Genomic DNA, 15,255 nt, shown 5'->3' on the forward strand with positions numbered 1-15,255 from the left:
CAGGCGTCATTTGAAGGATCAAGCTCGACGAAAATGGTTCACATTAGTGAATACTAATGCCATCTCTTAGAATTTTCAGGTGCTTATCAGACTGCCTAGTATCTGAGAATTTCAAGTACTTTGGGCTTTGAAGTCTGAGATTATAAAACAGTAAGAAAATTTCAAACTTTTGACATTTTTTTGACATTGTTAATACGAGAGACAGAGATCATGATCATCTTATACGTAAATTATGTGGGCCCTGCCATTAAAACTGTAATCTAAATATTCATTCCAATTAAATAAAGAATTGCTTTTTTATATTCTTATAATGAGATCGCAAATATTGTTGCACAAACTTTTAATATTGTAAATCATTATAAGTCGGAGAGTTGAAAGCTTTCATTTCTTGCCTCTTTATTTAAAAAGTATTTAAATTTAATAAAGCCGGATCTTCAACACATTTTTACGACTTCTTTATTAAAGTCTTTACCATACTTTCGCAGCACAGAAGCAGAATAATATCAACGTCGTGATTCACTTTGAGAAGTTTGAGTATAACTGGAGAACTTTTGTCGTTGGATGCGGTTTATTTGAACTGACCCGCGGCGATGACGCAGCCCTTTTCCAGCTTTCTAATTAAATAATAACATAATTCAACGTCTTATACTGCGAGAATTAAATATCGTTTAAGATTCAACGTCTGTTCCCGGTTTTCCATTATTTCCATTGCGCCACCCTCGACAACCCCCATATCCCGCGTCCTTTCCTTTCCATCCCGTTTCTTTCTGTTTTACGATATTAATAAAGTCACCCACCCCTTTGTCTCATTATCAATTTCCCACGACGGCCGATGTGGTCTCTGAAAATGTCCCCGGCTTGACGAAAGCTACATCTTTCATGATTTTTGTCTAGGGCCATCTATAAATTACGGGTTATAGGGTTTATTGAAAATTTTTATTGATCTTTGTTACTTAACCGTGACTGATGTAAATTCTCTCGTAGAGCAATTATGATATATCAGTTCATTATCATATATCTGTTCCAAATCTCGTTTGTCATGCGAGAACATTATTGGGCAACATTACCAACAGTATCCCTCGGGATCTATCTATTTTACATCGGGCCAACAAACTGTAAACAAATTAATCGCCCGAGGCTTGGTTCATACCGAAAATCAAATACCTCATTTATTGGAACAATCAAACCGACTGAAGCTGTTTCATTCCACAAACTTTTACCTAATTTTTCCATAATTTTAGTAACGTTCTGGTACTTTTTCGGAAGCATTATTTTTGGGAATAATGAAATTCTGGACAAATGAATAACTACCAGAAAACCAACAGCTTTGGATCTTCTTTTGGGTTCAAAAGCTAAACAGCAGGATGGAAAGAATAAAATAACTGTTTTACAAAATTAGTCTTAAAATGTTGGCAGAAAAATAAAATAAGTGTCCTAATATTTAAAATAATTTTAGAGATATATTATTCTTTTTCAGGGAAATCTCATACGATGTTGGGAACTCCTGAAGCCGGACACACTTTAGGTGCAATTCCATGTGCAATTGCTTGGCTTTTTCGTGGCATTTCTGAACAACGACAGAGGACAGGTGCCCGATTTAGTGTGAGAGTCAGCTGTGTTGAATTAACTACTGGCCAACAACAATTAAGGGATTTACTAGCAGCTCATGCCAATGGTAAGTTATCATTACTATCTTGTACGGTTTTACTTTTATTCAAAAAAATACATCAAAGTAATTTCCAGAATTTGTTCTTGAAGTATAACAAGAATCTGATCTTGACGTTTAAAGATCCCACGCTTTGAAGTGAACCCTTCTTTGAGAGTTCTTGTTTCGGGTTGTATTTGTACTTCACTGCCACTAAGAGACTTAAGGATTCTGTGGAGAAGTTAATGCAATACCATATAGATTGTAGAACGTTAGACGAACTTTCCATCCCCTTTCGTTCCAAGAGTCCGTACTACACTGGTAGGTTTATACACGCAAATACGACACTTCCCACAATTAATTTCGTGCCTGGAATAATACCGGCTGTTATAATCGTTTGGATTAATTAGAGCCAAGTACTGCGGTATTACTGAAGTGTGTCGCTACAGAATCCTGGGCAACTCCAACCATGTGGTTCTCCCAGAGCTCTTAACATTACCCATTCTTAGAGTCCTACTCCCAGTTATCTAATATAACCAAATTTTGGTTAAAAAAAAAGTTTTTTAAATTTATATTTTCAATTTCAAGTATTTGAAGTAATTTCACAAAGATTTCAATAAACTTTTGCGCTTGTAAAAAACCCTTCGAGGTTTGTGATACCAGAGACTGGGATCATGATCATTTCACAGATAGGTTAGGTAGGCTCTCCCATGATAACTTTAATCTAAAAATTAAATCTAATCGAACAAGTGTTTGTTCAAAATATACAAAACATTTTATCGGAAATTCCATGAATCTTTCAGGTATTTCCTGACATTCCACGGTTTTCTCGCACTTTCTAGAATTTCCGAACCTGTGGCAACCCTGAGTATATTTTCAAAAAACCGTCTTGTAATAATACCATAATTCTTCTTCCACCTGGTGCATCCGCTAGTTCAGTAACAAGTTCGACATTGTTGAATTCGGTACAGCCGATGAGCAAATATCCGGAAGAACGAGGACGCGAATCCCTTTCGGAATAGTCATTCGGCCAGGAATCCGCTGAAATTTCGTATGCTTTCCTCTATCAGTCGCAATTTGGTTTCGCCAACGTTTCACGGACCGTCGAGTGGGCGAGGTGGTCCGTAAAATTGAGAGTCTGGATTATTGTCCTCCGTCTTCTATTTTTCCCTCTTTTACCGTCATTTCGCTCATCTCGAAAGATTGTGAAAGACTTGCTAGACTAATAAAGAGTCTACATTGAGGGATAAAACGCACCATCGAGGAGCCAGCATAAGGGTTGGTTGAACTTGAAACATATTTCCAGTCCTCCTCAATTTCAGCCTACCGCGATGACAAATAAATAATTTATTATCTGATACGCATCTTCAATTTCGGAAACGAAAACTATAATCTGCATTCTTTTCCGATTGCTCTTATAGATGATAAGAAGATTTTACGGCAATTCTTTATCTGATTAAAATTCATGTTAAGATTACAGTTTTTATGGGAGGACTTACCTAATTCACCTATAAGGTAATTATGATCACTACATTCGTCTTTTTCGATAGAAAATTGATCTTTCTGGTTAAAAATTCGTATTTTTGGTTAAAAAGCTTAAGTAGTTGTTTAAAAACGGATATCTTTTATTAAATTAATTTTAGTTAAAAAATGTTTGTTAATCGTTTGTCTTGAAGGTGTGACTTATGAGGATAACGTCTTATAAAATTATGTACCACTCTCGTCATTAAAAGTTTTAAAAATAAATATAGAAACATTTTTTTTTTGCTTTAACATTATTGATCTCAGGCAATTTCGAAATTGGGGTTCCGTAGCTACCCTGATGCTAAATTTTAAATATAATTTTATGACCCATAAAAGAGCCATAAATTGCTGAAGAATAAAGTAAGTTGGAGTTGGTGCGTGCAGAAGCTTTTATTATAAAACGTGAATATTCAAAAGCCAGGTTCGACAATAAAGGATTATCTGGTTTAGTCAAAATGTCCCTTTCTTCAGTGGAGTCATTCCGTAAATCCGGGCGGTGAAAACTTAAATAATTACTGGTAGGATTAACAACTTTAGTTTCCCAAGGGAACGCAAAAGACACTTTATAAATCCAGGACTTAAAGCGCATTCGTGTTCACTGAAATCGAAGGAGTGCGGGAAAGAGAGCACGAGTGAGATTTTCAAGGAGCAGGACGATTCTCAAGACACGAGTTAATTATTTAATAAGCTGGAAAATTAATTGCATCGCCCTTTAATTAGTTTCGAGTTCGCCAAGAGGGGAAACGTCGCCCTTGATTTTCTTCTCGAACGCTCGTGAACGGCAAGTCGCCATTTTGTGGGAAGCGCTAATTTTAAAACGAATTGTGTTTTCACGAATAAATTTTAACAATTTTATATCCCACATTCTACTAACGATAGTTAAATTTTCAGCAAAAAAATTAGTTATTAATAAAAAACAAGTGTAAAAGAAAAGATAAACTTTTAAGCAAAGAAATGAATTTTTCAGCTGAAGTGATGAATTTTTAACAACAACAAGATAATTGTAAAACAAATAGTTGAATTTTTTGTAATAATTTTTTTTTTTAATCTGAATTTTCAACTAAAAAGGTAAATTTTCAACCAAAAGTGAAATAGTTACTTTCTCAGTTAAAAAAAATTTATTTTCAACCAAAGACATGAATCTTCAACCAAAAAAATCAGTTCCAATAAAAAGTGTAATAATTGATATTTGCAGCAAAAAATATTCTAATTTTTAATTAAAAATTTTTTCAGTTTATAGCTAAAAAAAGTGATCCAAAATGTGAAATTTTTCTGTAAAAAAACTAATTTTCTTTTTAAATAATGCGGTTTCTATGAAAAGATAAAATTACAAAAAAATACATTAACTTTTAATTAAAAAAGCTCAATTTTCAACCAAAAAGAGAACAGTTAATTATTCAGTTATAAAAATAAATTTCAAACTGAAAAAAACGTCCGAAAATATAGTTAATATTTTAATCAAAAAAATTAATTCTCAACCAAAAAAATAAAGTTTCAATTAGTGAGCTTACTTCTCTACCAAATAGACCAATTTTTCACAAAATACATAAATTTTCAACCAAATTGATCAATTTTCGACTAAAAGAAGAAATAGCTTGAATTTAAATAGTCTAATTTTCAATTAAAAAGACCATTTTTAACCAAATAAAATCAATAGTTTCTTAAATAGTGAATTTTCAGAACAAATAAATAAATTTTCCACCGAAAAGAATTAATTTCTGCCAACAAAACGAATTTTGATATGAAAGAGGTAAATTTTCAACAAAGAAATGAAATAGTTAAATTTTTAATTAAAAAGTTTTATTTTAAAAAAAAATATTGTATTTCCAACCATATAATTCTATTTTTAGCCCAGAAAATAAATTTTCTACCCAAATAATAAATTTTCATCCGAGAAGATTCATTCTATTTAAAAAAAGATGAAGTATAACAAAAAATGTCAATTTTCAACTAGAAAAGACAAATTTTTCAACTTAGAAAGAAAATTTTAAAAAAGTAGGCATAGTTAAAATTTTAGGTGAAAAATTCGTTTTTAGTTAAAAAATTTAATTTTCAACAACACAGCTAAATTTTTAATTAAAAAAGTAAATTTTGAACCAAAAAGATAAATTTGCAACCAAGAAGATTAATTTTTTACAATAAAGATGCATTTTTCAGCGTAATACATGAATTTTTTAAACAATAATCGAAATTTCAGCTAAAAAATATGGATTTCTACAAACAATTGAATAGTTTAATGTCCAGTTTAAAAATTAATTTTTAGGCAAAAAATAAATAATTTTTAACTTGTCAGTTAAATTTTCAACCAAAGAATTTAATTTTGAACCAAAAAGAAGAATTTTTTACGAAGAAGAGTAATATGCGCCGCAAAAGTGTTATTTTCAGCGAAATACGTGAATTCTTAAACAAATAGTTAAGTTTTCGAATAAAAAAGTAAAATTTTTGACTAAATGTGGAATAGCTAATTTTTCAATTTAAAAAATCAATTTTTAATCCATAATAGAAATTTTCAACTAAAAGAGAAAGATGTTTCAAAAGATTATTTGTATTCTCAATCAAAAAAGATTATTTTAAACAAAACAATTTTATTATCTACGATAACAGATGAATTTTTCAACTAAAAAATTTTTTTCAACCAAAAAAAAATTCCTCTTTTTGGTTCAAAATTAATTTTTAGGCAAAAAATAAATAATTCTTAACTTGTCAGTTAAATTTTCAACCAAAGAAATTAATTTTGAACCAAAAAGAGGAATTTTTTACGAAGGAGAGTAATATTGCGCCGCAAAAGTGTTATTTTCAGCGAAATACGTGAATTCTTAAACAAATATTTAAGTTTTCGAATAAAAAAGTAAAATTTTTGACTAAATGTGGAATAGCTAATTTTTCAATTTAAAAAATCAATTTTTAATCCATAATAGGAATTTTTAACTAAAAGGATGAATTTTCAAGAAAAAAGTTTAATTTTCAACGAAGAAAGATTCTTCAGCCAGTAAAGAATCGTTAGAACTTATTATTAACGACTAATAACTGTTTTCAGAGATAGAATAATGAATCAGGATCTTAAAATCCATATCCAATTATGAAATAAACAAAAGTACAAATAAAAGTACAGAGTTGTTTTTTTATTTATTTATTTTATTTTTTGTTTGAATCTACTAAAAGCCGCCGACGCGCGATGATTTTTTATTTTGCTCTCTCACGCGAATGGAACAAGAATTCAAAACAATAACCGTATATAGTGAGAGACACGAGCGCACGCGAGAATTATTATGCACACCCTGGAGGATAAAGAAAAACGCAAAGCATGTCAGTACGAGAATTCTTTTGCTATGCTTATCCAACCTATCCATTATGTTTATTATATTTCACTTCTCGACCTGACAAATTGAATTCCACCTTAAAACAATTTTTAGAAAAATTTTTATATTTGTTATTTAAACCAAAAAATACTTTAATTTTAAATTAAAAAGATTTGAATACAACCCAAAAATACCAATTTTCATGTACCAAATAGTTGAATTTTATTCTAAATTGTGAAATTTTTAAGTAAAAAGGACTATTTTTCTATAAAACATTTGAACTTTCAACCCAGAAGTATGAATATTTAACAAAAAAATTATTTTACAACCGATCAGTGAAATTTTCAACAAAAAAGTTAAATTTGCAGTGTGAAACAATTATTTTCGCCACAAAAAAAACGATAGGTTCAGTTGAAATATAAAATAAAAAAAAAAAGAACTTTGAAGAAAGTACAAGTAGTTTAACTTTTAACCACGGATTTGAATTTTTAATCTAAAGATACGAATTTTAAAAAGATTAACTTTCAACAAATGAATCAATTTTCGACTAAATAGTTAAATTTTCTTCCAAATTGTTTACTTTTCAAGCCGAAAATGCAAATTTTCGAAGAAAACAGTTTAATTTGCAACTCGCGAATGTGAATGTTTAACAAAAAAGGATGAAGTTTTTACAGAAAGAGATACATTTTGAAACCAAAAAGTTAAATAAATGTTCAACAAAATAGTCGGAATTGCACTAAAAAAAAATATTTTAGTCTCGGCTGAAAAATCTTTCTTAATTAAACATTTTTCCTATTTCTCTAAATTCAACTGTAGCTTATTCAAAATTCAACTTGTTTCTTGAAAATTCGTTTTTTTAGTTAAAAAATGCAGCTATTATCGTAGACAATTAAATTGTTTTATTTAAAAATAATCTTTTTTTTTTTGGTTGAGAATACAAATACTTTGTTAAAGAATCTTTTTTTTTTTTTGAAAATTCATTTGTGCGGTCGAAAATTCATTTTTTTAACTTAAAATTTATCTGCTTTAGTGAAAAATTCAACTGGTCGTTTAAAATTTCATTTATCTTGCTGAAAAATTGTTTTTTTGCAGAGAAATATGAATTTCCTTGTTAAAAAATTCCTCTTTTTGGTTTAAACTTTTTTGCTTAAAAATTATATCTTAAATTTGTTTTTTATTGAAAATTAATCTTTTAACTCGAATTTATCTATTCACTTGTTCGTTGAAATCCATTTTCTTTTTTTTCTTTAATTTTAATTGTCTTGAAAAATCATGTATTTTGTTAAAAATTCATATTTTTTGGTAGAAAATAAATCTTCTTGTTTGCAAATTTATATTTTTGAATTTTTTGTTGAAAATTTAATTGCGTTGTTAAAAATACGATTTTTCAATTAAAAATTAATTTTTTAGTCGACATTTTAACTGTATCTATTTTTTTTTTAAATTTCAGTTGGAAATGTAACTATTCTATCTTAAGTCGAAAATATTTCTTCCCTAGTTGAAAATGTAATTCTTTGGTTGCAAATTCATGTATTTTGTTAAAAATTCATCTTTTTGGTACAAAATTAATCTTCTTCGTTGCAAATTTATCTTTTTGAATCTTCGGTTACAAATTTAATTGCATTATTGAAAATTTTATTTTTTAATTAAAAATTAATTTATTTGCTGACAATTTAATCATAGCTATTTTGTTTTAAAAAATCCATTTTAAGTCGAAAACATTCTTTTTATAGCTGAAAACTTATATATCTTGTTTAAAATTAATTTTTTCAGAGAATTAATCTTCTCGGTTGGAAATTTATCTTTTTAGTTGAAAATTAATGTCCTTGGTTAACAATATTATTTAGGTGTATTATTTATGAATATTATATATATGCAATTCTATACATGGGTGAAGATTCAATTTTTTGTTTTAAATACTTTTTTTTACTAACAGTTCAACTATTCCATTTTTTGTTCAAAATTTACCTTTTTTAGTGCAAAATTCGTCTTTTTGGTAGAAATTAATTCTTTTTGGTTAAAAATTCATTTCCTTGGCGAAAAACTTAATTGTTTTGTTGAAAAATTATTTGTTTCTTGTTTAAAATTAATTTTAATTGAAAACATAACTAATCCAGCTGAATATTTCTACATTGTAGTTGAAGATTTATCTCCTTGGTTCAAAATGTGACTATTTTATCAAAAATTTATCTTTTTGGTTAAAAATTCATTTTATGAACGAAAAATTCAAACATGGCACTTTTGTTGAAAATCTAACTTTTTTAGTTGAAAATCCAACTATTTGTTTGAACATTCGTCTTTTCTTTAGACAATTCATCTTTTTCATTAAAAATTTATCTATTTGGTTAAAACAACATCTATCTGATTGAAAATGAAATTTTTACACCTTCCAGATCTTTTTAGAAGCTTTTAATTTAGCATGGACACGAACCAATGGAAGTTCTCGAATGTCGGTAAATGTCGGTAAAAGTTTCCTCCGCCTATTCTTCTCCTTAATTAAAATTTTCAAAATAACTTTATTTAACATTTGAACAGTTAATTTCGCATTAAGAAAAAAATATCTTAAAATTCGTGGCGCGTCAAAAGACGATTCATTTTAATCAACCCGCTTGCGACGCAGCCCGACGACTCACCTGTATGTCGAGTTGCCTCTAAGCAGGCGCATCCATTAATATGTGAGTGTATTTCGGTTCCTTTTTTTATTTTGAAAAAGTCTTCCTGTGACAACGGCTGCCGGAGTCACAGATGCCGGTAATATTGCTTCCTCATGTCCCCTTTATGGATATTACCACACGGTCACAGCACGCACTCCTTTCCCATTTGAGACCACACGTAGAGAATGCCACTCCGCAAAACTAGGAGGGAAAGCCACTCTGCGAAATACTGCTCTTATCTTCCTACTTTTTATGTCATATCGACTTTTTTATTATATGCTATTTTTTATTTTTAATAATGTCAATTAATTTCAGTGCGCCTGTCAATAGGCAATTTAGATCGGGCTTATCGTTTTTTTGCAGTAGAACCGAACTAAGTTTTTCGGTTTCTTTTTTCGTGTTTTAGCTTAGAGACATTATTTTTTATTTTTCAGTTCATATTTTACATTTTTCATCCCATATTTTTTTTTTTACATTTTACTTGTATGCTTACGACCACCCTAGCGGACTGTACAGTCCGCTAGGGAATTGCCCACTCTGCAGAAAGAGGAGCAAAATCCACTCTTTGTAATATTGCTCTGATCTTCCTACTTTTTATGTCCAATCGATTTTTTTTATCGGGTGCTATTTTTTATTTTAAATAATGTCGAGCACTATTATTACGCTTGTCAATAGGCAATTTGGATCGGTAATGTAGATTTTTTTCAACTGAATCAACCTAAGGTTTCTATTTTATTTTTCACATTTCTCATTGGAGATTTAATTTTTTATTCTTTAGTTTATATTTTGCATTGATATCATTTTTAAAAATTTTTAATTCTATGCTTACGACTACCCTAGCGGATTATGTAGTCTGCTAGCGAATGGTCCACTCTGCAAAAACAAAAGGGAAAGCCACTCTGCGAAATATTGGTCTTATCTTCCAACTATTTATGTCATGTCGAATTTTTTATAAGGTGCTATTTTTTAATTTAAATAATGTCAATCAATTGTTTTTGCGTCTGTCAATAAGCAGTTTGGAACGGTATTTTAATTTAAAGTTTCTATAAAAACCCGACCTAAGGTTTCGGTTTCATTTTTCACATTTCGGAATGTAAATTTTCTTTTTTATTCTGCAGTTTATATATTTTATTTCATTTTTTTCTGTTTAAATTTCACTATTAAAATTGCAACTACCCTAGCGGACTCTGTAGTTCGCTAGGGTACGGTCCGCTCGAAACTTCATGCTACTTTTAATTTCACGTGTATAAGTACTTTTTATAGTTTTTTTCACTATTCATTTAAAGTGTTTATTTTGTATAATTTTTTTATTTTTAATTTATAACGTTCGTTTTTATTTTTTATTCATAAATATTGTTTTGCCCTTTATTTTTCATCAGTGACTATAAAATTTTCACCTTAAAGGATGTTATGAAATACGAGAGAATTTCAAAGATTTTAAGGAATTTTAAAAAATTTTAAAGAATTTGAAAGGATTTCAAAGAATTTTACGGAGTTTTAAAAGATTTCGAGGGATTTTAATTCATTTATGAAGTTTTATTAAACTTCAATAGATTTCACGCTCGCTAAATCTGAATTAGTTAAATTTAACTAATTATCAGTCAATTTTGACTAATTGTAGAAGCAAGAACTCAGCAACTGACAATTAATCAAAAGTAACTAATTCAATTGGTCAGTTTCTTTTAACCAATTCAATTAGTCAAACTATGGACGTGGCACTCCACCGGTCGCAATGGCGGACGGTGGCGAAACTACTAATTGGTTGGTCAAGGTCTACCAATTGATTAGTCAAAATTGACTAATTGCTTAGTCAAAAATGAGGCGCTTTCTGAGAGACGCGCATGCCCGTAACGCAGGCGCCCATTGGTTTCTTGTTTCCCGCCTTGTTTTAAATAAATCTATTCAAAATTTTAAAATAATTAAATCAAAAATTTAAAATGAAATATATTTATTTCTAAAGCAACGCTTTAAGTCATTTTATAAATTTCACAATGATATTTACACGTAATTACTAAATTAATTATTACCTAATTGTAAGTATTTAATCTCTCCCTTTTGCGGGTTTGAGGGCCTCTAACTTAACTACTACTTATATTCTACTCTTTTGCATCACGTAGGATAAACAATAGTAATAGTAGTGATATTAATTCCTAAAATGAGCGAGCTTCCACGGCTTCCGTTTCCTCTTACCATAAAAAAATGCATTTTCCACGATATTGAAAACAATTTTTGTTTTTTACTGTCAGGATCACCCGTTTGGCTCTGCCCTACTCCCTTGCTTTCCCTTACTTCTTCCAATTTCTTCATCCACGTCACTCCCTGTCCACTACTATCCAAGATCCATCTTACATACTCATCCACACTCAACTGTCCCTCTTCCTCTCCTGTACATCTCTCTATTACATGTGCCCATGACTCCATTTCGTATCCACATACTCTGCATAAATTCTCCTCTTCATTCATCCAATATCTGCATGCTCTCACTCCTTCTCCCATTCTGAACCGTACAACCCTACTCCATTTTTCTTCCTTTTTTTTTATTTTTTGCAGATATTCTGGTTCCGTTAACACTTTGACCATCATATACCATCTATTGTACTTCGAATCTATAATCTTTGTCCATCTCTCTTCTCCTTGTTTAACCAATAGCTCTAACTCTATGTCCTGCCACTCCATAACCCCTTCTCGAATATTACACACCGTTCTCATTTTTCTCCTTTCTTCCTCCCATTTTGAATTTCCCACATTACCTCTCGCTTCATTGTTCCGAATTTCGCCGAGACATGCTTGTGCAATTTTACTTCCCTCTCCCCTTTTTAGCTTCTCTTCAAACCTCCATGCTCTCTTAATTTGTCTAGTAACCATATTTTCTCTTCCTAACTCTTCTTTTAACATATATCCTGGGCAGCTCCAGCTAACCCCCATTACCCACCTCAGGAATCACTCATGCATGCTCTCTACTTTCCTATGTTCCTTCCATACCCAGATCTCCACACCATAACACAATACCGCCCAAAACAACGCATCAAACAACCAGACCCTCATTTTCCAATCGTTCTTGAGCCTTTTCTTTCCTATACTCCATACTTGGCCAATTACTTTACTCGCACACTCAATTCTTATCCTCACCTGCAGCTCGTTTCCCCCTTCTGCTTCAAAGCAAAAACCTAGGTAAAAGAACTCCAAAATTTCCACTTTTTGTCCGTTCATCTTTCAAATGTAATTTATTTTGCTCTTTCTATTTCTGAAACACATCACCTTTGTCTTATCTACGTTCACCGTCAGCTCTTTTGTTCCCACATACTTTTCGAAGATTCTCATCATTAGGTTCATCCCCTTCTCATCATCTGCTAATAGAACTACATCGTCCGCATATGCTAGAGAGTATAGTTTGCTATTACTCAAAACCGTTCCTCCTTTCCCTTTCTCCTTTAGCTTCTCCTCTAAGTCTGCCAATAGGATAGTATATAATATTATACTATATATAGTATTATTAATAAATATTAATTAAAATTATTATTATTTAATTAATTATTATTAAATTATATGAAATACATCGTAGAGTACAAAAGCAATATTATTTAGAGAACAAAAAAATAAACTAAAGACTGTCCGAAAGTTCAGTGCCAGCTGATTTGAAATTTCTTAATGCTGTTTCTAAGGACCTCGCTGAGTTCTTTGCCGATTTTGAGGTTTTATAAAGATAAACTTCCATAAAATTATTTTAAAAAACATTAGAGAAGAAACAAAAGGCACGTTTAGGACGTAATTCAATGTGCACAGCAAATCAAAAGCAGTTATTGCGCTTGCGCGATCATTAATTTGGATGTAACATCCGTCAACTTGTATGAAGAGTCGGTCCTTGGTTTCAACTTTAATAAGGATTATGTACGGCTGGACGTTCGTCGAAGCATCTTTGCGAACATCCGCCACATAATCGTCTATATCTGTTCCGAGCTGAAACAGTAACACAAAACTGAGAGGTTTTTATTTTGTCTATGACATTTTAAGGAATGCATTTGAAAAAACAATTGTGAATTAAAAAACAAAAGGAAAAATAATTTATTTTCTCACCGGCAAAATCCGCAAAAGACAATTGTCGGGGATTTTCGATTTTTTCGCCGATGTTGACAATGACCTGTAACACTCCTTTCGAACTTCCGCATCACTATTTCCTTTTCCCTGAAGAAAGTGTAAATTTCATACATATATTTATATCTGTAATTAATAGAAAATTCAATATATATGCATATATACCTTTCAATAAATTTTCTAAAAACCTATTTTCCATTCTTCCCTTCTCTGATGTCGTCAGCTGACCTTTTACCCGTTGAGAATTTAGTATTGGGTAAAATCGCGGGTAGTAAAGCTAAAGCTCTCAAATTATCTGTAATTTTAAATGCATAAATGCTTTATTATTTAAAAAACAAACTATTTTAACATTTTTTTTAACCATTCAAAAATCTTAAATGAGAAAAAAATTACCGCCTTTTATTAGTTGCTTTGCCTCCTTTAGTATGCAACTTTTGAATTATTTGCAGTAAGCAAAGATTTGAGATGTATAAATTGCTGGAAAATCGCCCACAAATCTACCGTTAACACCGGATCTGTTTTAATTTTAAATATTGCAATATTACTAATTTGAAATTTTCTACTTATATATTTTTAGACAGCTGATTATATTTGCTGTAATTGCAACCGGGATCACAATCAGTCCGCTCCCTTGGTTTTCAGCTTTCCGTTATTTAATTTTTCAGCATTTGGAAATTATTTCTGAAATAAACTTTTTCAATTGCCTAAAAACAAGGTTAGTTCCGGGACATTAGTTACAATGTTTTTTTTGCATGTCCTCAGTTTTTGGCAAAACATATTGTGTGGTTGAAAGTCAATCTGGGGAAAATTGTAACACATAACCTCGAAATACACACACACATTAACCAAATTTAGCAAAACTAGCATATTCGCTATCATTCCCTAAAATTTTAAGACAAAAGCTATGCTATTGCAGGGAAAAAGCAGGGGGAACCCAACACTAGTGAAATCGATAATTTTATGAGTATCAAATGTCCTTATTCCTAAGAAATAATAAAATCATTTTTAAGAGCATTTAAAATAATTCTGCAGTGTTTTGGAGCCTGCAGAAACTTTATCGCAACTAAAATGTACAAAAAAGGGAAAATTTTAGCAAATTAAACGGCCAGCGTATGAATTGAATCAAAATTAAAAAAATTCGTACTTCACAGCACTAGGCAGAATCGCTAATATAAATTTTACTTTGCTATTCACATACTCGGTAATAAACGTTAAATTCAGAAACAGTAAGAATTTGTATTCCTAAGAATACGCGATTGTTCCTCCGTCTAGAAATCCTCCAATGGAAACAGAAAAAGTGCAAATCCTATGCCTCCCAATTGACTTAGTACAATGTAACGTAAGCATTTAACCTATTTCTCATTATTAAATCTTTTTACAACTTATAAATTCAAAAAACAATCAAATGTATTTATATTTTAATAATTCAGTTAAACGTCTTGAAAAATGCATACAAGAAATCTATTCAAATGTGTGAATTAAAATAATTTTAACTCTAGAGAGGCGGACTTGAACTTATTAAAATTAAATTTTCAAAACTTATATTACACCTTTGCGGCGGCCGCTATGGAAATAGAAATAAACTAGTTTCAGAAATATCCTATTCTCATAATGACATTTTAGACAGATGGAAAAATCGCGTATTCAAAATAATAGAATTAGCTTCACTTTTACGCTGAAATCTGAAAATATTAATTTTTTTCTATTTAACGCTTACTACCGGGTATACTATTGTATTCAATTTCAACTATTCCACTTTATATATGGCAAACAATTTTTTTTAAAAATCCAAAAAAATACGTTATAGGTTTTTGGAGTCACTAATTACGAATCTGGCATCCGTTGAACTCTATCGCTTCAGGTTCAAGGTCATTTGAAGGTCATTTTAAGGTCAAATCGAGAAAAAACGGTAAAAAAATTTTTTAAAAATGTGTTATAAGTTTTTGGGGTCGCTGATTATGAACCTGGTGTCCGCTGACCTTTATCGCGTCAGGTTCAAGGTCATATTTTTTTAAGCGTTTTCTCTCGATTTGACCTTCCC

At 30.6% G+C, this 15,255-nt stretch overlaps 1 protein-coding gene across 1 annotated transcript in view; it reads left to right on the forward strand.

Annotated features, from left to right (window-relative positions):
* LOC117181718 (kinesin-like protein CG14535) overlaps positions 1-15,255 on the forward strand; it is a 223,153-nt gene that overhangs the window by 171,354 nt on the left and 36,544 nt on the right. The window contains exon 4 of the mRNA XM_033374662.1: positions 1,478-1,675. Within this exon, the coding sequence (XP_033230553.1) occupies positions 1,478-1,675 (198 nt within the window). The remainder of the gene's footprint in view (positions 1-1,477; positions 1,676-15,255) is intronic.

This window comes from Belonocnema kinseyi, chromosome 10, assembly GCF_010883055.1.
Source record: "Belonocnema kinseyi isolate 2016_QV_RU_SX_M_011 chromosome 10, B_treatae_v1, whole genome shotgun sequence".
Taxonomy (NCBI): Eukaryota; Metazoa; Arthropoda; class Insecta; order Hymenoptera; family Cynipidae; genus Belonocnema; species Belonocnema kinseyi.